This window comes from Neophocaena asiaeorientalis, unplaced genomic scaffold (genome assembly GCF_003031525.2).
Source record: "Neophocaena asiaeorientalis asiaeorientalis breed wild unplaced genomic scaffold, Neophocaena_asiaeorientalis_V1.1 scaffold331, whole genome shotgun sequence".
Lineage (NCBI taxonomy): Eukaryota > Metazoa > Chordata > Mammalia > Artiodactyla > Phocoenidae > Neophocaena > Neophocaena asiaeorientalis.
The window spans coordinates 164,033-189,952 of record NW_020172138.1 but is presented as its reverse complement, the minus strand read 5'-3'; the positions used below and the strand labels follow the sequence as shown (position 1 = coordinate 189,952).

The following is a 25,920-nucleotide window of genomic DNA, read 5'->3' as shown; positions in this document are numbered from 1 at the left end:
TGGCCCTTGAACAACACGGGTGCTGACCTTCGGCACAGTCGAAAATCTGAGTATAACTTTCCTGTTAGACCTCTGTATCCGAGATTCCGCATCTGTGGATTCAACCAACCGTGTACTACCACAGTACATATTTATTGAAAAAAACCATTTATAAGTGGACTTGTGCAGTTCAAACCCATTTTGTTCAAGGGTCAACTGTATTTGATTCTCAATGTTGTGACACATTTTTCACCTGCTGCCCCTTAATGAATGACATTGATGTTTCATTGAAGGTTAGTATCAAGATACAGAAACACAGTATAAAGTCACTGATTGTATTGGGTTAGCCAAAAACTTCGTTCAGATTTTTCTGTAACATCTTAAGGGAAAACCGGAACGAACTTTTTGGCTAACCCAATATTTTTTGTTCTCATTACATTTTATATGCCTATAACACTATTCCTCGTAGACTCTGACTACAAGCGAGTTTTACAACTCATGCTATATCAGTTGATTGATACTAAACCTACCTGTCTTTAGGGACAGTGTAGAAAAGTGCCTGGCACAGTGTTGTAGGTTGATAAATGAATTTAACTGGATACCATAGTCAGAGATGCCTATCTTGCCCTGATAGGCAAGTCACTGCTGTCCAAATCTGTGATTTAGACTTCATAACCTCTAAGGCTTATCATGGTCCAAAGTAATTATTTACACACTCACCAAAATTCTTTGTTTCAATACAGAATATTTATTAAGAAGACATATTAACATGCTTAGATACACAAAGTAAACCACTTATACACATGCCATTCTCAGTGAACTGTAAGGAAAAGAACCATGAAGAACAAAATTAGTTGCTTTCAGATAAGTTTTCGTGTTTTATAGCTATCATACGTCCATTTGCATATTAGGAAGTTATTAGCACTGATATATAAACTTTTTCCCAATCTTACATGTAAGTTTTTGGCAAGGGGAAGTTCATAAAAATTTGCATTGAAGTCTGAATGTAAATTATAGACTGTTACAAGCTTTTGAGAATAGAAATGTGATTGAAGATTTGCATTCCCAGATGCTATCTACAGCAGTTTCCTTTCAAGAAATCAAATGTTTTTCATTACCACATGATAAGAATCAGTGTTCAAATGAAAATTATTAGGGCACATTAATTCTTGGAGGGTATTATGATATAATTTTCAGTTAATATAAACAAGTAATAAATCTTTATAGAGGGTGTCAACACCAGGAATTTAAGTTTTCCAAAGACTATGCTTTCTACATGCCTGAAAATAAAATCCTATCAAGTCTAAATATATTTTGATAATTAGTTGTAGAAGTCTGTAAAAAAATTATTTAATAATAATAAATAATGGCAACTATCACTTATTGAAAATTTACTCTATGCTAGGCACCAAGCTGGGTACTTTGTGTACATCATCCCATTTAATGTATACAATACCTCAAGTGAATAGTGTATTAGCTCTGTTTATAAACAAGAAAACTAAGGCTTAAGCAATTAGCCAAGTTCAAACAGCTTGTAAGTTGTGTAACCAGGAGTTTAAGGCAAGTCTGACTGCGATTCCAAAGCCAGCGTACCCAATCACTATATTGTATACCATCAGTGAAAGACCCCTTGACATGCTATAATGAGGGTGAATGGTTAATAATTTTATCTCTGATACATTCACAGAAGTATAATTTGCATCGTTAGAATAAGAAACAGGATGGATTCAAGTGGAAAACAAAAAACCCTGCTCATTTAAATATTTTTATTTACACATATCTTTTTCCATCATCATTATTCTAATAAGATTATAAATACGTAAACACCTTAGTACATGCAACACATTCCGCGAAGGAACAAATATGTACAGCACAATTGAAAAAAGAACCCAAATTATTGTATACAAAATGCTTTAAAAAAAGACCTTGTAACACATTCAGACCATATTTATTTGAATACTTTCCAATAATTACCAAGGGATGTATCATTTATAAATAATAAAATCGCCTGTTTTCTTCTATAAGCCAAGTTTAGTATTTCAGTTAATCAAGTGAATAGCCGTTCCATTATGCACTGCTAAAGGCAAGTCACATAGCATCAAAATGAAACCGATGGGCTTCTTGTCGTTTTTCTCTATCATCTGCTTTCTGAAAAAGAATTTTAGACTAGTTTATAAATGATAGGAAAATGTCAAGAAAAGATTAATTTAAAAAGTGGTTAATTAAAAAAATAAAAGCCCTGAGCAATTAATAGGTAAAAGGTGTGATTTTATTATGTAATAATCTTATGAAATATTTTTATAGTTTACAGTAGCTATCTTATAATGAACAATCCTCTAAATTGAATTTAAAAAACCAACAAGAAATGTTCCTTAAAAGCTTAGTTTGTTATTTATTACTTATTTGAAAGTAGGAGTAAACATTAGATTTTGTAAGAATGGAATCAACTGTTACATTTTTCCCATTTTTAACACTGCTGAATCTAATTATATTAAAGTACATTAATTATTTTGGGGTTAACCTATTGATTTTGCATATATTTATTGATCCTCTATTCCCAGCAAAGTATTGTGCTTGGAATTTTTTTTTGGCTGTGCTGTGCGGCATGTGGGATCTTAGTTCCCCAACCAGGGATCGAACCTGCGCCCCCTGCAGTGGAAGCGTGGACTCTTAACCACTGGACCACCAGGGAAGTCCTATGTGCTTGGAATTTTGAGGGATTAGAAAACCCCTCAGTTTTGTGTCTTGTTCTCAAGGAACTTATTAAAGCCTAAAAAGAAAATAGCAAAACATACTAAATAGCTATTTCAGCATAAAATGTGAAAAATGTTACCAATATTCTGAGATTACTTCTGGGTTGGCATGATGAAAGGCAAAGCTTTGAAAAGATAGTGTTTATGGAAATGAAGAGGAGGGACATTCACTGCAAGATGCGGGAAGAACAGGAACAATCCTGAGAAGTCTGGCAGGAGCACGGGATATGTGAAAGTAACTGATAAGATAAAGACTGGAAAGGTGTATGGTAGAGTCACATGGAAGTACTATGTAGGCTATAGGCTGAGGGAGTTACACATTTTAGGCAGGGGGTGGTCACCAGAGGTTTTTGAGCAGAGGAGTGACATGATTAAGACTAAACTTAATGATGAGTAATCCGGCAGCAAAGTGCTAAATGGAGCGAAGGGGAGAGAATGGAATTTGGGAGGACAGGGAGTATTTAACAAGGAGCTGAACTAAACTAAAAGCACTGGTGTAAGGAATTCAGAAGTGGAGTCAGCTGCAGAGATTGTAGGGAGGCACAATGAGGAGGGCAACTGATTAAATCCTGTAGTGAGTAAGAAAGAGAGACAGCTTTAGGAAACTGGTTTTAAGTTGCTTGCAAGTGATCTAGGTAGAGGGTGTCATGGTGACAGTTGGAAGTAGGGGAGAGACCTTTAGAGAGAGATGAGGGCTGGGCATCTCTGAGGTAATAGCTCAAGCCATGATTTTAGATAAAACTGGCAGGGAAAGTATATAAAGAGGGCCTAGGGCAGACACCGTGGCAGAAAGAACAGCCAGTGTAGGTGAAAGAGAAGTGGTCCAAGAGGTAGGAGACAAACCACAGTATCACAGACGGAGGCAGTACACAGATATGTATTTCAATCCGTATTTGTATTTAAAACTTCAGTTTTTAGCCACTGCATCATTATTATTGTAAGTCTACAATGTTTACACTGTAATTAGATCTCCTGTGAAATCAATAAAATTAATTTCTTTTCCTTCATAGGTCTAGAGCTGTGTAATATGTCATACTATGTTCTGACATTTCTAGACAAAAGTAAATAGAGTCATCTTTGATCTTACCTCTTAAGTTGCAATTTTAAAATCAACTGAATATGTAACTTTATGTTATCATTTTTTGTATGAACGGAGTGTTTTTTTGAGAGACAAACCTATGAACATTTATTAGAACAATTAACATGTTCTCTTTTTCATAAGTTAAAACAGGTAACATAAAGCAGATGGTAATTTTAGTTAAGAAAAATGATTATCATGAGCATCACAATCTAAAAATAATAGATGCAAAAATGAAAACACTTTTGAGACACATAGAGCCCATTTTGGAGAACATTATTGGAACCCACTAGTTATGTAATAAATATATATTCATACACAAGTAGAAATTAGCTTTTTAAATTTATATCTAAACTATGAATAAATTTATGTGATAGCCTTTTTCTCTCCTCATAAACATTATATAAAAACTACATGTTTGGAGTTTTGTTTTTAATTATTATTTAGGGTGTTATACTAAAGAACAGAAATCAGTTTAGTTTAGTACAAAGAATACTTGATAGATGGAAAAGATGTTTATCACTTTGCTACTTCCCACCTAAACTCTCTCTGCTCTAATTTTTTATAAAGAGATAGCTGTTATTCCCTGAAAATAATGTCCATGGCCCTATCAGTAAATAATGGACACAGGCTCATTTAAGAAATGATTATTATTTTCCAGGCCAATATGAAATTACTTCTAATTAAGCTTTTCGATATGCCTGTTGATTTGGGGGTGTTCACTTTATTACTTTTGTACAGTATCAGAGTTTTAAAACACATAGTCTGATTTGAGGAATTGCTAAGAGACATTAGTAACTCAGGGGGATGAAAAAAATTATCATTAATACGATGACATTACAGACAGAACTTGAAAAATCAGAAAATCTTAGTCATGTGAAAAAGTTTGAAATATAGTGTTTTTAAAGAGTAACATATTACTATTATAAAGTTAATGATCCATTTAAATGAACAAACCTTTTCCTGCCAATGTAAAATGCCAATTATTGCCAAGATGAAAACACAGACTCCGATGAGCGCTATAGCAGTAAGCAGAACAATGTTACTTGGTGTAAGATACAGTTTGGCACTCCAGCTGTAGATGAAAAGAGAAGAATTAAAATTACACATTTTAATTTAAAAATAACAAAATACTATTGAGACCAAAAAGCAAAAGAGCTTATTAATTAATGAATCAGTCCATTCATTCATTAATTCATTCACCTATCTATCCATTCATTATAAATAAAACAAAAGCAATTAAAATTAAGATAGGGTTAAGAATATTGACGATCCAGCAGAGTTCAGATTTTTACTCCAAGAACTGAAATAGAATAGAATTTTTGATGAGATGCTTTGCTATTTTTCTTTGCTCCTGTGAGAATTATTCTTAGGTAAACTTATCAAGGATACTTTAGGCAATCTTAGACATTGTTTTTATGTCTTGTTTGACTTACTGAATTAGAAACCTTGAACTTTAAGGCTATATAGTCACATGATTTTTGATAAGATTTCTATATCTTATTTTTTGACCCCTGTTCACATACGTACTATGACTAAGTAAAAGAACCGTATGTCCAAGTAGGTGTAAATAGATGCTTGTACAAAATGTCATGTTGGAGGGTTTACATTATTACAATGACACTGAGACTTCTTACAAAATCACTTTTAGTTCCTCAGTGTTAATGGCAATATACAAACTTTAGCATAAATAGAATTAGCTCTTTCTTCTAAAACAGTCCACATAATACAGCACTTGCAAACACTGAAAAGCCTAAAACTGAGGTCTATATTACCAACACTGTAGGTGGTTATATATAAAGAACTTTTTGTTCTCTCTGAAAATAGATAATGGATATATTTTCATCTTAAAAGATTAATAAAGGTAAGATTATTCTGATAAATGGCAAGCACCAACTGACTTATTTTGGGATAATTAAAATTTACTGATCCATAAGTTAGCCTCTAGTCAATAAATCTCAAAATACACCTCAAACTAAAATCAAATTGGTTTTTATTATGTACATAAATTTGAAAAGAACATTTTTTTTCAGAAAGAGCAAGAGAAACGTGAAAAATGTTGAGCTTATTATGGAAGAAAGGCTATAACAAAATTTCCCAGAAATTCAAGAGTAAGAAAACCTTAAGAAACAAATACTGTTAATCAGTTGAGGTTAGCTATTCTCAGCACCTTACCTCATACATAAGAAAAGGTCCTTTCATGAGATTTTTTTGGTAGTTCCAATTTATCTATCTATCTATCTATAAGTCTTTATTGAATTTGTTACAATATTGCTTCTATTTTATGTTTTGGCTTTTTGGCCCCAAGGCATGTGGGATCTTAGCTCCCCAACCAGAGATCAAACCCGCACCCCCTGCATTGGAAGGTGAAGTCTTAACCACTGGGCCACCAGGGAAGTCCCGGTAGTTCTAATTTAAAAATAGATTTAAAAAACCCATGAATAAAGGAATTTCGGTAAGAAAAACAATGAACAAAAGGCCAATACTGAGTTTCTTACTCAGAAGCAGTCATTCTTCTCAGTTTCTTACATATCCTTCCAGAGGTATTCTATACATATATAAACATATACGCATAGATATCTTCTTTATAAATCACAAATCATTGCTTATTATTCATAAGTGCATTTTCCTTTTATCTTTTGCTTTACCACTCTATTTTAAAAGATTATCATGATATTGCATGATATAGAAGTACTATAATTCATATAGTTTCTTGTGTAGATTCATTTTGTTATAAATTTCAAAATTTTAATAGACTCATTAAAAAAGTCTAAACTCAGACCATAACTGTTTTTTGTTTTTTCTTTGCGGTACACGGGCCTCTCACTGTTGTGGCCTCTCCCGTTGTGGAGCACAGGCTCTGGACGTGCAGGCTCAGCGGCCATGGCTCACAGGCCCAGCCGCTCTGCGGCATGTGGGATCCTCCCGGACCAGGGCACGAACCCGTGTCCCCTGCATCAGCAGGAGGACTCTCAACCACTGCGCCACCAGCGAAGCCTATAACTGTTTTTATTGATATCTTATTTCAAGCATAATGCTGTAATAAAGTTGTTTTCTTAAGTAGTTTGGTTCTAAAGCCCATAAATCCACCATAAAATACCTCCAGGGGTGTGCTGGTAAACTGGCTCTCTGGGGGGAAAAAACCCCCTGAGTGGCACTTGCCAATTTTCATGGTGTAAACAGTCCCATTATAGCTGATTTTAACGTGACCTCCCTGAACAGAAGTGGAAAGAGATGCACACAATCAGCTCATGAGGTGGCGTGAGCTGGTTCTAGCAAACCATCTAAAAATTTAATAAAGGACAATACAACCTGCACTTGTTATTTGTTATCTTTTTGATGATGGCCATTCTGACAGGTGTGAGGTGATATCTCATTGTGGTTTCGATTTGCATTTCCCTGATGATTAGTGATGCTGAGCATCTTTTCATGTGCCTTTTGGCTACCTGTATGTCTTCTTTGGAAAAAATGTCTATTCAGATTCTCTGCCCATTTTTTAATAGATACAGTATGGGGATTCCTCAGAAAATTAAAAATAGAACTACCATATGATCCAGCAATTCTACTCCTGAGTATTTGCCCAAAGAAAATGAAAACATCAATTAGAAAAGATACATGCACCCCTATGTTCATTGTGCCATTATTTACAATAGTCAAGGTAATGGAAGCAACCTAAGTGCCCAGCAATAGATGAAGGGATAAAGAAGATGTGAGTGCTCTCCCTCTCTCTCCCCCTCTCTCTCTACACACACACACACACACACACACACACACACACACACACACATTTATACATATACACATACACACAATGGAATATTGCTTGGCTACAAAAAAGAATGAAATCTTGCCATTTGTAACAACATGGATGGACCTAGAGAGTATCATGCTAAGTGAAAAAAGTCAAACAGAGAAAGACAAATACTGTATGATTTCACTTATATGTGGAATCTGGAAAACAAGACAAATGAACAAACATAACAAAACAGAAACAGAGTTATAGATACAGAAAATAAACAGGTGGTTGCCAGAGGGGAGAGGGATGAGGGGAGGAGACAAATGGGTGAGGGCGATTGAGAGGTACAAACTTCCAGCTGCAAAGTAAATGAGTCACGGGTATGAAATGTACAGTGTGGGGAATATAGTCAATAATTATGTAATAACTTTGGCAACAGATTGTAACCAGACTTAACCATGGTGATCATTTTGAAGTGTTTATAAACATCAAATCACTATGTTGTGTAACAGGAACTAACATAGTATTATAGGTCAGTTATATTTCCAAAAAAAGTCATAGAAAAAGAGATCAGATTTGTGGTTACCAGAGGTGGGAGGTGGGAGGTGGGAGGTGGGAGGGGGAATTGGATGAAAACAGTCAAAAGGTACCAACTTTGAATTATAAGATAAATAAGTACTAGGGGTGTAATGCACAACACGACAAACAGAATTAACACTGCCATATGTTATATATGAAATTTGTTAAGAGAGTAAATCCTAAGAGTTCTCATCACAAGGAAAAACGTATTTTTTTCTGTTTAATTTTGTATCTATGTGAGAAAATGGATGTTCACTAAACTTACTGTGATAATCATTTTTTGATGTATGTAAGTTAAATCATTATGCTGTATACCTTAAACTTACACAGTGCTGTATGTCAATTATATCACAATAAAACTGGAAGAAGAAAAAAGAACAGTACAGGCTGTATTTTCAGAAGAAATGTAATAAGCCACTAGTTACATTTTAATAGCTTATTTTTTCATATTGACATGAGAGTAGCCTTAAGAACAAGTTATATTTTTCCCAATGAAATTTAAATGTTAATGAATACTTTCACCACCTACTTTTTGAAATAATGGAATCAACCTAATAATTTAAAGAAAAACAAACAGAGATAAAGATTTAGAATTAAATGCTATATTATACAAGGAATATGTTTTGCTAATAAAGATAAAAATACCTACTGTTCACTGAAAAATTACTATATGCTGGGTACTGTGTTAAGCATATTTCATCCTCATTCTTGTAAGGTAGTGCAGAAATTTCTGCAGTGCAGAAATTTCTACAGTGCAGAAATTGACCCTCAGAGAGAACAAAGGACTAGCTTCCAATCTCAGTCAGCTAGCAGTGGATCTGAGTTTCTAGCCTGGGTCCGCTGAACTTCAAAATTTGTGCCTAACAACTGTGGGATATATACCACTTCTCAAAGCATTTGCTAAAAAAGATCATTGCTTATAAAGTTCAGCAGCCTGAAATTTTAGAATTTATGGCCAGTAAACTGAAGACCAGTTTATTTAAGCTGAATATGTATAAATCCCTAGTTAGTTAACCTGCTGTTTTTCTAATAAGGTTTAGTTTGTTCTTCGTGAAAAATGTCAGGGACCTTTTGTGTAGGTACGTTTAGGCATTTAAAGTTTGCTGTAAGCAAATTAAGTCATGACACTCATGGGAACACAGCAGGAATAGAGAAAGTTTTTAAAAGATATAACTATGATTCAGAGTTGACAGTATTTTTACCAAATTCAGTTCAAGCAAGGACATTACCTTCGAGGAACATTGTGAGGATATGGAATGACAATTAGCTGAGAATTTGGAATGATTGCGGTCCATTCTTGTTTCCGTATAGACTGGAAAAAGAATTTAAGAACATTTAACATTCAGTACACTTTAAAAACACAATAATGATTCTAAATAAGTAAGAAAAAGCTTAAGTACTCTTTGATTAACTGAAATCCTAGGTATGGATTAAGCTGAATTTACATATATTAGGCCCCAAACAGGACGCCTATCGGCAGAAATTTCTCCATCTTTTCAGGGAAGGATTATATTTCTGTCTCATGGATTCATTAATTTATTGAACACACTTATGTAGCAGGCACTGTTCGAGGTGCTATGAACAAATGCTGCTTTGGAGCTAAAATTCAAGTTGAGGTAGAGTCTGACAATAAACAAAATAAAAACATTTGGTATGTTAGATGGTGAAAATGTTAAGGAGAAAAAGCAGGGAAGAGGAGGGGCAGGAAGTCTTAAGGTTTATTTCTTCAAATTATAATGTGCTCTATGTAAGGTAAGCTTTGATTGGTCACTACCAATGAATTTTAAAAATTCTTTAAATGGAATAAAAATATTTTAATTCAAATATTTGAATAGTAAATATTAAAAAATAGATTAATTATACATTTTTTACTCACCTTCTCTCCAGATGGACGGGGAATACCAACATAAAGATGATCAAGAAAATTTGCACTTCGACCTAAACCAAGTACATTGTATGGCAGTTGGAGAGCTAAATGTGCCGACTGGCTAAGTTGTCCAGCTAAATTTATTAAAAGAAAGAAAAAAGAACAATACATCTTTGGAGACATTGCTCTCATCAAACATTAAAATGATAAATGTTACAAGTTTAGGTGCTAGAACTTATCTTTAAGCATAAAAATGTGAAATGAAATGCCCAGTTCATTATACTAATGATTCATTTTTTAAACAGTAAGAGAGATAATTCACATCTCATAAACATCACCTATTTAAAGTATTCAGTTAAGTGGTTTTGAGTATATTCAAAAAGGTGTTGAGCTGTAAGCACAATCAAATTTTAAAACATTTTCATCACCCAAAAAAGAAACTTCATACCCATTAGCAGTTATTCCTATTTCTAAGCCCTACACTTCCAGATACAGGTAACCACTAATCTACTTTCTTTATAGATTTGCCTATCCTGGAGATTCATATAAATGCTATCAAGCAATGTGTGCTCTTTTTATGAATAATGCTGCTGTAAACATTCACATACAAGTTTCTGTGTCAACTTATGTTTTCCGAAATGGCTGTATCATTCTACATTCCCAACATTAATAGTTGAGGGTTCCAATTTTTCCAAATTCTAACACTTTTTTTTTTTTTTTTTTTTTACGGTACACGGGCCTCTCACTGTTGTGACTTCTCCCGTTGCGGAGCACAGGCCCCAGATGCTCAGGCTCAGCGGCCATGGCTCACTGGCCCAGCCGCTCCGTGGCATGTGGGATCTTCCCGGACCGGGGCACGAACCCGTGTCCCCTGCATCGGCAGGCGGACTCTCAACCACTGCGCCACCAGGGAAGCCCTATCTTTTTGATCATAGCCATTCTAGTGGTTATGAACTGGTATGTCATTGTGGCTTTCATTTACATTTACCTAATAACTAATGATGTTGAGCTTTCTTTTCATGTGCTTATTGGCCATTTTTGTAGCTTCGTTTTTAGGTCTTAAGGTTGGTAGCGAGTGGTCTCTTCTTTCATTCTGGATTTCAGTAATTTGAGTCTTCTCTTTTTCTTGATCAGTCTAGCTAAAGGTTTGTACATTTTGTCAATCTTTAAAAAACCCAACTTTTGGTTCAACTGGTTTTTCTCTATGATTTTCTACTCCCTACTTATTTCCTCTCACTACGTCCTGTCTTCTGCTTGCTTTGGGTTTAGTTTGCTGTTCTTTTTCTAGCTTCTTGAGGTAGAAAGTTAGGTTATTGATTTCAGATTGTTGTTATTCCTTAATATAGGCATTTGCAACAATAAATTTTCCTCTAAGAACTGTTTTTCCCTCTAAGAACTCCATATATTTTGGAAGGTTGTGTTTCTGTTTTCATTCACCTAAAGTATTTTCTAGTTTCTCTTGTGATTTCTTCTTTGACCCATTGGGTTTTTAGGACTGTGTTGTTTCATTTCCAGATATTTTTGAATTTCTAAATTGTTATTGATTTCTAATTATCATCCCGTTGCAGCTGGGGAACATACTTGGGATGATTTCAATATTTTTAATTTATTGAGGCTTGTTTTATGACCTAGCATATGGTCTGTCCTGGAGAATGTTCCATGTGTGCTTGAGAAGAATGCATATTCTGCCACTGTTGGGTGGAGTGTTCTATACAAGTCTGTTAGGTTTAGTTGGTTTATAGTGTCATTATCTCTTCTTTATTGATTTTTTGCTAAGTTGTTTGATACATTACTGAAAGTATTAAAATTGGGGTAATAAAGCCTCCAATTTCTCTCTTCATGTATCTTGGGGGCTCTGTTGTTAGGTGTGTATGTCTTTGTAGTTGTTACATCTTCCACATGGATTGACCTTTTTATTATCATTATAAAATGTCCTTCTTTGTCTCTAGTAACAATTTTTGTCTTAAAGCCCTAGTTTTATCTGATATTAGAATGGTCACTGCAGCTCTCCTTTGGTTACTCTTTGCATGGTATAATTTACACCCCCCCCCCTTTTTAAAATTTCAACTTATTTGTATCATTGAATCTAAAGTGTTTCTCTTGCAGATAGCACCTAGTTGAGTCATATTATATTAGCCATTCTGCCAATCTCTCTGCCTTTTGATAGGAGTGTTTATTCCATTTACATTCAATGTAATTACTGATAGGGTAGGACTTTTGCTTGCCATTTGCTATCGGTTTTCTATATGTCTTTTTAATTGTTCTGCTCCTCCATTGCTGCTTTAATTCCATAGTTTCTTTTATTATATATTTTCTGAGCTATTTTTTAGTGGTTGCCTGTGGATTGCAATTAGCATATTAACTTAACAAAATAACAATACCTAGCACACACAACTTTCCTCCCAAATCCTCTCTCCCTTGTAATACTGTTATTATACAAATTATATTTTTATATATTATCAGCCCATTGACACAAATTTATAATTATTACTTTATGTAGTTGTTCCGTAAATCACCTAGGAAATAAGAGGAACTATTTGACAGAAATACATAAACCATATTTTATACTTATCTATAGTTTTACAGGTGTTTTTTACTTGTGTGGATTCAAGTTATTGTCTAGTTGTCCTCTCAGTTCAGCCTTAAGGGCTCCCTTTAGTCTTCTTTTTCTTTTTTTTTTTTTTGCGGTACGCGGGCCTCTCACTGTTGTGGCATCTCCCATTGCGGAGCACAGGCTCCGGATGTGCAGGCTCAGTGGCCATGGCTCATGGGCCCAGCCGCCCTGCGGCATGTGGGATCTTCCCGGACCGGGGCACGAACCCGTGTCCCCTGCATCGGCAGGCAGACTCTCAACCACTGCGCCACCAGGGAAGCCCAAGTGTGAACTCTTTGAGTTACTCTGAGTTTGTTGAGTTTCTATGTGCAGATTAGTGTTTTTCATCATATTTGGATGGTTTCAGCCATTCTTTCTTTAGATATACATTCTGCCCCTTTCTTTATCTCTTTTTCTTCTAAGACTCGCTTTATGCATATGATGGTATGATTGATGGTGGCGCCACAGGTTCTGAGGTTGTTCATTTTTCTTTCTGTATACTCTCAATTGACCTATATTCAACTTTGCTGATTCTTTTGCCAGCTCAAATCTGTTGTTGAGCACTCTACAGAATTTTTCATTTCAGTTACTGTACTTTCAACTCCAGAATTTCCATTTGATTCTTAAAATGATCTTTACTTCTTCACTTATATCTTCTATTAGTGGGACATAGTTGTAATACTTACCTTTAGTTTTTTAATCCTAGTTTCCTTTAGGTCTTTGAACATGTTTATAATAGCCAATTTATAGGTTCTGTTAACTAAGTCCAACACCACTGGGCACATTTTCTGTTGTTTGCTTTTTAAAAAAAAAATGTGTATGTGGCATACTTTCCTGTTTCTTTGCATGCTTTATAGTGTTTTTTGGTTGTTGTTGGAAAGTGGACTTCTTAGATAATATAACAGCTATGGAATCTCCCTCTAAGGGTTTGATGGTCTTTCTTTTTGTTACTGTTGTTGCTCATTTGTTTAGTGACTTTCTTAGATGGATTCTATAGATTCTGTATTCCTTACAGTGCCTGCCACAAAGTTCTTTTATTTTCTTATTTTTAAAGTTCTTGTTCTAAGCCTGGTTTCCGAGGAGGCATATATGACTCAGTATAACTCAGTGGTCAGCTAATGATTGGCCATTAGATTTCCTTAAATATCTTGCCTGTATATCTTCCAAACTTTGTCAGTGGGATTTGTGTGTGAAGATATGCCTTCAAACTTCAGGCACGTTACAAGATAGCCTTACCTTTCATTTCTTGCTTGAGCAGAGCCTCGAGGTAGCACACTCAAGCTAAGTATCTGAATGAGGTATTTTCTTTTCTAGGCATGTTCTTAGCCATGTAAGATGTCCAAGAATATATTTTAGCCTTTCAAAGTTGCCTGTGGCTGTCTGGTGCCTCAGGGCTTCCTTTTATGTTTTGGCCAGGCTCTTGTTCACTACACCTGGGATTTTTCCAACAGACTGTTGTTTTGGGTAATGTCTTGGAGGAATAGGGCTTTTCTTTTTCCTGCTGGGTTGAACTCTGAGTCAAATCAAATAGCCCCAACATCCTGAGAAGGGATTTTCCAAGGAGTTGCTAGTTTAGACGCATATTGACAGTGCTATAGAGATGGGAATTTTAATGGACTCCAAACTTCCATCCCGTCCACTGACTGTGAGGCTACTAGCTATTCATGGCTGCTGCACCATTCAGCAGAGAGGGGAGGTGGGATGTAAACAGCCCCAAGTTAAAATGCCACAGACCCTGTTGTCTTAAGTATCAGGAGTTCCTCTTGGATAGACAATGCTCAGAACATTCTGTGGCTTTGGTTAATTTCCAGAGTTCTGAAATGGTTAATGTTAGTTGTTAGGCCAGTACTTTTTGTTTGTCTGTTTGTTTTATGGGGAGGGAGGGGACAGCAGGTTCATGAAGTCCTCACACTGACATTCCAAAAATCAATCTCTCCCTATCATGGTTCACTTAAAAAGACGGTATTTACTTGCTAGGTATTTGCTACATAATTAAACAGAATATTTAAATATTAACAGGGTTAGGGACTTCCATGGAGGTCCAGGGCTGGAACTCTGCACTCCTAGTGCGGGGGGCCCAGGTTCAACCCCTGGTCAGGGAACTAGATCCCACATGCCGCAACTAAAAGGTCCTCCCCATGGTGACAAGGATCCCACGTGCTGCAACTGAGATCTGGCACAGCCAAATTAAAAAAAAAAAAAATTACAGAATTAGTTAATACCTAAACATTTTAATATTCAGTGGGACTCTGCTAAACATCTACTAATGTACCCAGATATATGACATCATTGGAAAGTATATATACCTGATTTTTTATACAATTCTTACATTAGTAAGAGAAAGGTATAATGAAAAGGAACACTGAATTTAGGGATAGGCGCTCTTAATACAGTTAAACTATGTATGTAAAACTGTAAGGCTGCATGGGCTACAGAATTAGTTTGTCTCATAGACTTATGCTGATTGAATGATAATGCTTAAAAGAGTGCCTAAGAGGCAGTAAATGTTGTTAAACTAAATGTTAAATATGGCAGAAGCAAGAACTACAATCCTGCAGCCTGTGGAACAAAAACCACATTCACAGAAAGACAGAAAAGACAAAAAGGCAGAGGGCTATGTACCAGATGAAGGAACAAGATAAAACCCCAGAAAAACAAGATAGGCAACCTTCCAGAAAAAGAATTCAGAATAATGATAGTGAAGATGATCCCGGACCTCGGAAAAACAATGGAGACAAAGATTGAGAAGATGCAAGAAATGTTTAACAAAGACCTAGAAGAATTAAAGAACAAACAAACAGCGATGAACAATACAGTAACTGAAATGAAAACTACACTAGAAGAAACCAATACCAGAATAACTGAGGCAGAGGAATTGGATATTATTACTCAGCCATAAAAAGGAACGAAATTGGGTCATTTGTAGAGACATGGATGGATCTAGAGACTGTCATACAGAGTGAAGTTAAGTCAGAAAGAGAAAAACAAATATCGTATATTAACACATATATGTGGAACCTAGGAAATGGTACAGATGAACTGGTTTGCAGAGCAGAAATTGAGACACAGGAGTAGAGAACAAACGTATAGACACCAAGGGGGGAAAGCAGTGGGTGGTGGGGGTGGTGGTGTGATGTATTGGGAGACTGTGTATAAAATGTGTATAAAATGGATGACTAATGAGAAAAAAGAAAAAAGTTAACAACAAAAAACCCCCAGAGCTCCTGATTTTTCTTCCAATACCTGCTCCATTTCAGTTATGGCAACTCCATCTTTCTACTTGCTGTGGCCAATAACACTATAGATACAGTACTTTTTTCCCCTCATATCCTCTACCCAGTCTGCCAAAAAATCAAATATATATCCACAATCCCAAAATATAAAGAATCTCAACATTTCTACCTGCATGACTATTACCGTGGTCAAAGCCACCATCATTTCAAGCCATAATTATTTTACTAGCTTTCTAATTAGGTTCCCTGCTTTAGCTCTTGCTCTTCCTATAGTCTACTGTTTTACTCAGTTTACACTCCATGCCCTCATTTAACTCAGATTTCATCTTCTACTCCTTAACCCCCTTCTTTCACTCTACTCCAAGACATTGGTCTCTCCACTGTTCCTTGGAAATTCCACGAATGCTTATACCTTAAGGCTTCTGCTCTGGCTTTCTCCTCTACCTGGAGTATATTCTTCAAATCTTTGTTCAAATGACATTTTCTCAGAGAGGGCCACTCTGACCACCCTACATAAAACTGCTAACTCCTTCTGTATCCTTCTTACCCTGCTTTATTCCCCACCCCCACAGTAGATATCACCTCCTAACCATGACATAGTATTAAACAACTCACTTATTATGTTTATTACCTCTTTTCACCTACTAGAATGTAATCTCTATGAGGGCTGAGAAATTGGTCTGTTTTTTTCACCTCTATATTATAAGAGCCTAGAATAGGCCTGTCGTATATTAGGCACTCAGTACATATTTGTTCAATGAATGAATGAATAAATGAAAGAACTTCTATCCTACAAATGTGTCAGACCTGAGACTTGTAACATATTCCAAATCAAAAATACTATATCAATTTATACCACATAGATACCAGTACAGAAAGACAGTCTACCCAAAGGTAAAGTATCAGTTATATATAAGAATTCTGAACAATTTATAATACATACATAAAAGGCATTTGTGACATCAATTATCTTCACTTTATTATGAGGAAATCAAGAGGTCAAACAATTTGGCCAAAACCACATTTTTTTTTTTTTTTTTTTTTGCGGTATGCGGGCCTCTCACTGTTGTGGCCTCTCCCGTTGCAGAGCACAGGCTCCGGACACGCAGGCTCAGCGGCCATGTTTCACGGGCCCAGCCACTCCGTGGCATGTGGGATTTTCCCGGACCAGGGCACGAACCTGTGTCCCCTGCATAGGGAGGCGGACTCTCAACCACTGCACCACCAGGGAAGCCCTGGGATTTTCATTTTGGTAGCTTAATTCCTAATGCCACATCCTTCATCATTACCTGTGATCCTTTTTTTTTCAGTTGAAAAAGAAGTGTGATATTTGTCTTATTGCTCTATAAAAAGGACTTCTAATGACAGAATACCATTTCCTCCCCTCCCCACCAATGTCAGTTGTTCACTTCTTTTACTGTTTGGATCACTGTATTTGTGGGGTCCTAGGATATGATATGGTAACCTGTAACGTTTTCTACATAGACATTCCAGTTAACATGGCATTTGTTGATTTTGTAAATCCAGACTGTAGGGCATTTGAGCCCAATGAGCATACCTTAGGCTTTGTGATGGTCCCATTCTATACCTAAAGCCTGAGGTATTTAAGCAATTCTTCTGTGAGATGAGCCTGGTTTATCTTGTTGATCTTCTATTACAGACATAAACTTTAATACGATTATGTTCACAGGGGATACAATTATGAACATGACAATCCTCTGGCTATGGACTAGCCCTTAACCGACACTAGAATAAGCTCAGGTTCTCTGGCTCATTCCAGATAGTTTAAAAAGTTATAATCGGTAGAGTGAAAAATTTAGGACTACTCTCACTGCTTGTAGGGGGATGTTAAAGAAACATCGTCATGTATTTGTCCCCTGTGGTGTGTGTCTTAAATTATATTTTCCTGTAAGAAAACGGTTAGAATATCAGGTAGGGGAAAATGTTTCTCTATGAGGAGAATTTATAATTGTGAGAATGGCAAGCTGGATAATAACAAATGGTAGACTAAAGTCAAGAAAAATTAAGCTAAGACTTTGAAAGAAAAATATGTTTTCATATTTTATGTTATTGTGTTATCAAGAGTGATTAGGATTCTATTAAAATCAATGGATAAAAAAGGTATTGACAAATAATAAAATTAAAAGGTTAAAAATACTTTCATTTGTTCCTATTCTAATTTAATTGCCAACAGAGTAAGTTTCTGATATAGCTAATAAAATCTTCCTAGCTATAACAATTATCATGGTTCTTTGCTCTTGAATGTCACCCTGGGGTAATAATTTGTGTTACCTAATGTGATAAGGCTCATTGTAAATGTTTATCAAATCAGATATCCTAGCCAGAAAAACTCTAGCAGTGACATTGGTGTTTATGATCTACTCTGATAATATAATCCTTTTCCTGATATTTTAAAATAATTTAAAAAGTTTCAAACAACTTACATGTAAACTTTATAGAAAAGAATCCCTATGTCAGATGCTACATATATGTATTCTAACTCTGTGGAAGTTATTTAAAAAATCTAAGGTGACCTTTGTGGCTTCTTACTAAAATACTGAGTTGATCTGTGACTACACTGTCCCAAATATTCTGGATAATATAGAATATCATAGCTGTTACAGTAGGATGATTTCTGGTAATATATACCAGTGACCACTTTTTAAACAATAAATTATCAACGAAGATAGAATAGTAGTCAAAGAAAACAAGTGATAAAATGTATTAAAACAGTGATGATTTTCAACATTTAAATTCATTGCTGAAGTGTTTAGCCACTTTTAGGGAGGGACAGCTAATTCCTATATATAGAACATGGTAATTGCAAAAAGGCTCCTTATTGTCAACAGGCTAAACTTACCTGCACTTCTCAACATCATATTGTAATGTCACACCAGAATTCAGAAGTGGGGAAAAAAAGAGGGCAAAATAGATTTGGAAGGTGAGGGGAAGCCAAAAGAAATTTTGACTGAGTACAATAAAAATATTGGAATTTAATTTTAAAATTTGGCTATAGACACTTGATATTTAAAACATTTACTAAATCATAGCTTCTTCTTATTTTTGTCTTAAAATTCACTGATTTAAATTAAATGGATGGCAACCCACATAGAAAAAAGAAATGAAGCAGTTGTTCTCTGCTTGATGGTAAAATCTTCTACTGGCTTATATGACTAAGGCACATCATTTTTTTGGACTTTGAGAAAAGCTAGTTTCCAGTGTAAGTGGATTCTCACTAATCACTTACTAATTCTGTGATTAATTAGTTTGTTTATTCTATAGATATTAAGCACCATGCTATATATCAGGCACTCTGTTGACTGGAGAAGCACCTTAATCTGTGATCAAATTATAAATCTAAGACATGTTAATTTAACATCGCTATATAAACACACCTTGGTTTTTAACAGTCCTACTTAGTAATCAGTTTAAGAACAAGAAATAGGCTGTCTTCATAGAAAGGCATAATCCATGTACAGAAAGTAGTTAATACCTTGAAAAATATGTGGTGTAACCAGGTGCTACAGAATGTGGATCCAGAAGAAAGAGCCTGTATTATAGTAAGTGAACACTATATAGGGAGTTCATGAAGCTACATGCCTAAATGCTAAATTCCTGTATTTCAGAAGTTAGGATTGTAGCAATTTATAGAAATTTTCTTAAAACAATGTTTGGCTTCTTTTCCTGGTAGTCAGTGGGTGGCTTATAATGGAGAGTAAAGGAATCCACTGACGTCTGACTTAATCCTTTGGAGTATTCTGACTTATTTCTGAACTCAGCTTCTAGATAACTGACAAGGATAAAGTGATGAAATATGTGGAAGAACCTCTTACTAGACTGAAAATAGTTCCATAAGAAGAGGTGCTTAGGTGCTTCCAATCTAGTGACTTAATCATTTCTATGCCCCATTCCTAGGGCCCAGTATAGTGGCTGACACATATCAGGCACGTGGTAAATGTCTGCTCTGCTAACCTGAAGGTTTGGTAGTAAACAACAAAGTAAAGTTTGTACAGTTGTTTAACTTTAGTTTTCTTTGAGGTCTAATAATATGCCATATCAATGACTGCTGTTGAAGACCTCCATTTTGGCTTTGAATTAAAATAACTTTGATATCAGCTTAAAGGCTGGAACTTGAACAAATGTGTTCCTTAACACAGGAGACCTGTGATGTGATATTATGGAAAGCACACAGGATTTGAATGCCAAAGACAGTATTCCACACTGCTTTGTTTGATCTTTAGAAAGCCCCTTGCCCTCCCTAAGCCTTGATTTGTTTATTCATTCACCTTAACTTTTGCTGAATGCACACTGTATGCCTTTTACAGAGATGAAAAAGACAAATCTTGACCTGGGGATGCTTAAACATACAACAACAGAAAAATACAACTTGAATGTTTCCTCATGTACAAAATCAGAATTACAATACCACCTACTGAATGGGTTTTATGAGACAATTACAACAACAGTACTTTTTTTTTTTTTTTTTTTGCGGTACGCAGGCCTCTCACTGTTGTGGCCTCTCCCGTTGCGGAGCACAGGCTCCGGACGCGCAGGCTCAGCGGCCATGGCTCACGGGCCCAGCCGCTCCGCAGCATGTGGGATCTTCCTGGACTGGGGCACGAACCCGTGTCCCCTGCATCGGTAGGCTGACTCTCCACCACTGCGCCACCAGGGAAGCCCTAACTTTTAATGTATATAAAAATGCTTTTAAAACTGCAAAACTACAAATGTTATTTGTTATTTTTATTATTATATAATCATTCCTCATATTTTCTGTTTTTTTCTTAGGTTGAATTTCAACTTGATATTAGTTCTTGAAAAACAGTATAACATCATTTTTTCATAGAAGTTTTTCTGATTTCTCTTTTGGAATAAATCAGGAAGCTTAGAACACTGGTTCAAGCTTTACCTGTCAACCTACTTCCCAGCTATAAATTTAGAATATGAGTAGTTTTTTTCCTTTTGTTAAATTGATATATAATTCACATGCCACAAAGTCCACCAATTTAAAGTGTACAATTCAGTGGTTTTTAGTATAGTCACAAGGCTGTACAACTGTCACCACTAATTCCAGAACATTTTCATCACCGCAAAAAGGAATCCTGGACCCATTAGCAGTCACTTCTTATTTCTTCTCTGGCCCAGTTCCTGGTAACCCTCACCTGTGAGTTCCTTTCTATTTCTTATAACATTTGCTTATTCTAGACATTTCATACAAATGGAATCATGTAATATGCAGCCTTTTGTATCTGGTTTCTTTCACTTAGAATAATGTTTTACAAGGTTCATCCATGTTATAGCATGTTTCATGTTTTTAATGGGATAATATTCTATTGTATTGATATGCCACAGTTGGTTTATCCATTTATTAGTTGATGGACATTTGGTTTGCTTATTACACTTTTTGGCTATTATGAATATGAATATTATGCTATGAACATCGATGTACAAGTTTTTGTGTGACATATATTTTCGATTCTCTTGGGAATATACGTAGGAGTGGAATTAATGGTTCATACAGTAACTCTATGCTTAACTTTTTGAGAAACTAAGTAGTTTGATTTTGATAATTGCTTTTCTAGAGCTTAATGCACCTAATGAAGGAATGATAAAAGCCATTGCCAATGCATGAAAAAATAATGCAAAGGGAAACAATAAAATAAATCTACAACTCTCATAAAGCCAAACTGCATTGGGTGCTATTGCCTGTGGAGGTCTAATTTAATGGTCAGTACTCCTGTACAGAGTTGTATTAAGGAGGTAAACTTTTCTGAGGTTATCTGCAATTATGTTCCAGCTGTCACTCTCTGGATTAAAAAGATAAACTCTGGTTTCCAAAGTGGACAGTGTGGTATAAATTAGCTAAATGGGAAAGCTTGGCTTGTGCTTTAGTGCACTTTATTTTTCAAGTTGGAGATCTATACCTCTTTGAGAGGCAAACCCATAGGCCACGGCATGTTGCTATAAGCTGTGTTTTTTGGTGGTGACAAAAACCACAAGGGAGTAAAACTGTTTAGTTCTGAAGTAGGGATAAAAGACACATAGCTACTTTATAAATGGAAGATGAGAGGCAGTGTTTTTAGTTACAAATTGCAAGATAAGTTATTTTTAGTGAAACATTAAAAACAAATGTTTATTAGGCTAGTATCTGTCACATGTTAGTCAACTTGGAGAGACCTAGATGCAATTCTTGGCTATCAACATACACAAAACACAAATATACCTTGAATTTTTCCTTTACTAAAGTCACTTATTTCACATGTACTTTTTTCCTAGAGGACGTGATTAAAGTTGTGAAATGTCAGTAAGCACATTCTCTTAAACGCTTAAGCTTTCAACTTCTCCTTCTCCACACTTCTTTCCCTTTACTGTCTACTAAAGTCTGCACTTCTCAAACATACCTTTTTAATACTGTTGACAGGTCCATCTCTGTAAATTCTTTTATATTTGGCTCTTAAGCAAAAAGAATACATTCCTTCTAGTGATTATTTATTGTTGTATAACAAACCAACTCAAAGCTTAGTGGCTTACAACCATACAAGTTTCTTTCTCATGATTCTGTGGGTTGGCTGGGCTGACTCACATGGCTGCATTCAGCTGGCAGGTCAGCTGGGAGGCCTGAGTAGGCATCTCTCCTTAGAATCGTTCATTCTTAAGGTGACTAGACTGGGCAGATCTCAGGGCAGCATCCCAAGAGGGTAAGTCTCAAAGTCTAAGAGCTTATCAAGGCTATACTTGTGTCATGTTTGCTGATGTCCCCTTGGTTAAACAGAGTGAATGTGGAAGGAGACTATATTATGAGTTATTGGGGCCACTAGTGTAGCAGTTTGCACTTGAATATTCATTAAGATAAACTATATTTTTTATTCCTTTTTCTCTTTGCTCTTTAGTTTGGGAAGTTTCTATTGACATCTTCGAGCTCACTGATTCTTTCCTCAGCCATGTACAAGCTGCTGCTGAGCCAATCAAAGGCATTCTTCATTTCTGTTGCAGTGTTTTTGTTTTCTAGCATTTCCTTTTTTTTTTTTTTTCATTTGAGCCCTTAGGATATTAATCATAGTTACCATAAATTCTTAAGTCTTATAATTCCAAAATCTCTGTTATAACTGAGTCTGGTTCTGATGCCTGCTTTATCTATTCAAAATGTGGGGGTTTTTTGTTTTGTTTTTTTGCCTTTTAGCATGCCTTGTAATTTTTTTTGAAAGCTGGACATGATGTATCAAGCAAAAAGAACTAAGGTAAACAGGTCTTTAGTGTGAGGTTTTATGTTTATCTGGCTATGAATCAGATTGCATTTACTGGTTGCTGTAGCTGTAGGTGTCGGAGGCTAAAATTTCCTGTAGTGTCCTTGTTTTTGTCTCTTCTGTTATCTTTGGGTTTCCTTTTTAAATAGGGTTTGAACCTTGCTCCCCTGTTGTTTTATAGGAGCCTGATTGATGTGGTGGTAAGATGTAGGGGGTGGGTAAGTGTTCTCTAGTCCTGTGATTAGGTCTCAGTTTTTTAGTGAGCCTATGACCCTGGGCTGTGACTTTCATAAGTGCTTCTCAGGTCTTTTCCCCTCTAACCTATGAAGGTGAGACAGGAAGACTAGAGGGGGGCTAGAGCTGGATATTCATTACCACCAAGTCAGTTAGGCTCTGGTAAAAAGGAAAGTTGGTTAGGTTTTCGTAAAATAATTTCCCTTGAGGGCAGGCCTTTGTTAAGAAGAACTGTAGCTCTGGGAGTATTTGAAAATGTTTATTTTCCCCCTTTCTCCTGACAGAAGCACAAGAGGATTTTTCTTAGGTCTTGACCCTGAGAACCTGTGTGGCTCACAGAGGTAAAAATCATGAAAGTTTGGGTCCCCAAAGGTAGGAGTTTTTAATCTCTTAAACTAGTCTCAAACTGAGTCCCCAGAATTACCCTTTAAGTGTTCCTGCCAGTGGCTGGCCCTAGCTGTGGCTTCTGCTCTGGTAAGCTGCCATTTTATGCATTTGTCTGTCTTTCCAGTTTGGGGGGCAGCGGTTTGCCCAGTGTCTTCAATTCTCTAATGGATCTAAGAAGAGTTGTTGATTTTCATTTTGGTCATCATCTGGCTGGGGCAGGGGTGGGAATGGAAGGGAGGATGGGAGTATGATTTCCAAGCTCTTTACATGTTGGACCGGAAACCAGAAGTCCCCAGTACTGTACTTGTTAAACAGAGACTTTTCATTCATTTGTTTTTTCTTTCTTTTCTTTATTTTAAAATATATTTCAAGAAATGGGCAACCAGGCCTATTTTACATTGTTTATTGATTAAAAAAAATATAAAATCTTGAAATAAATTAAGTAGCATTCATATTTTAAATTGCTACTTTTTATAAATGTACACAATTAAGTAAAAATGTATTATAATGGTTAGTAAACTGCTCACTGAATTAAATTTTAAAATAAGAAATATTTTGTGTAAAGACCAATCTATACTAAATTCCAGGCCATTTGCCAAGCTATACAAAAACACTAAAGCAACTAAATAAAACCAATGGGGATATCTGTCTAGGATACTAGAGTTTTTCCTCAATGCACTTATGAAAATAAAAAGAAAATATTCAAAGATATTATAGCTTTTGTGTGTTGTTTTTAAAAAACAGAACAAGATTTTCTTTATTGACTGTCAAATTATTTGCTTTTTGTGTTGCTCCTAATAAAGTTACATTTTTCATGTTTTGACTTTGCTAATGCTAAATCTATATTACTTCTTGTTCATTTCTGATCCATATTATACACCAATCCTTCAAAGGAAGACTTCCTTCACAAAAATGTCACCTGTCAGTCCACAATGGCCTCTTCTTTGAGTTCCTATTGTACTTATTGTTGCCATTAATTTGATACTTATTGCTTTGTAATTACTATTTAAGAAGACACTTTAAAATACCTATGTCGGGCTTCCCTGGTGGCGTAGTGGTTGAGAGTCCGCCTGCCGATGCAGGGGACACAGGTTCGTGCCCCGGTCTGGGAGGGTCCCACATGCTACGGAGCGGCTGGGCCCGTGAGTCATGGTCGCTGAGCCTGCGCGTCCGGAGCCTGTGCTCCACAACGGGAGAGGCCACAGCAGTGAGAGACCCGTGTACCGCAAACCAAACCAAAACAAAACAAAAACCTATGTCTAGCTCCTGAAATATAAAGTTCTTGATATTTGAAATATAAAGTAACAACGTCTTGATATTTTTGCACATTCATAGCACCTGGCAAAGTGTCATGTTCAGTTATCCAGGCAAATAAGGAGAAGGATATCAAATTTTTACGAAGTCTTATAGGTAATGATATGGAATCCTAGTCTTTTCTTAAGACTCCACACACTAGACACCTAAGTCTTATAGAAGGGGCCTGTGAATAGTGAAGTCAGTCATCTTCCAGAAAGTTACTAGTCTTCTAAAAATCTTTCAGTGGCTTATCATCTTATTTTTTCTTGTTTTTACTCTCCAAATAAATTACAGACTTTTTGAGGATGATGAATATATTTTATACTTTTTTTAAAAAATGTTTTTTGGCTGCTTTGAGTATTTTTTTTTTTTTTTTTTTTTTTTTTTTTTGGTTCCCCGGGCCCCCCCCCTTTGTGCCTTTTCCCCTTTTTTTTTTTTTTTTTTTTGTGGTACCCGGGCCTCTCACTCTTGTGGCTTCTCCCGTTGCGGAACACAGGCTCCGGATGCGCAGGCTCAGCGGCCATGGCTCACGGGCCCAGCCACTCTGCGGCATGTGGGATCTTCCCGGACCAGGGCTTGAACCCGTGTCCCCTGCATTGGCAGGCGGATTCTTAACCACTGTGCCACCAGGGAAGCCCGGCACTACAGTTTCTTATTTTCTTTCTTTTGGTTTTCCAGAATATGACTGTGACCCACTTGCATCTGTGTAGATGGGATTTCTAATTGCTGAATAGCTGAATAATTTGTAAACTTCCTTACAGTTTCTCAGACTCTCTGTATTTCTTGTAATTAATTAATTCAATTTACAATTAAATGAAGAGGATGTATCAGTACTGCTTAGAGCTATTCCATATTTTCCCTCCTTCCCTTTCTCTCTTTCATTGCAGTGAAAAAAAAAATCATTATTCGCAATGCCCTCATCTTTATTTCTGTGGACTTGA

At 36.0% G+C, this 25,920-nt stretch overlaps 1 protein-coding gene across 1 annotated transcript in view; it reads right to left on the bottom strand.

Annotated features, from left to right (window-relative positions):
- Positions 1-837: 837 nt before the first annotated feature.
- The window catches only part of ITFG1 (integrin alpha FG-GAP repeat containing 1), a 168,961-nt gene continuing 143,878 nt past the window's right edge, over positions 838-25,920 (bottom strand). The window contains exons 9-12 of the mRNA XM_024752052.1: positions 10,002-10,126; positions 9,355-9,437; positions 4,768-4,885; positions 838-2,127 (exon numbers count right to left, since the gene is read on the bottom strand). Of these exons, the coding sequence (XP_024607820.1) occupies positions 2,068-2,127; positions 4,768-4,885; positions 9,355-9,437; positions 10,002-10,126 (386 nt within the window). The 3' untranslated portion in view covers positions 838-2,067. The remainder of the gene's footprint in view (positions 2,128-4,767; positions 4,886-9,354; positions 9,438-10,001; positions 10,127-25,920) is intronic.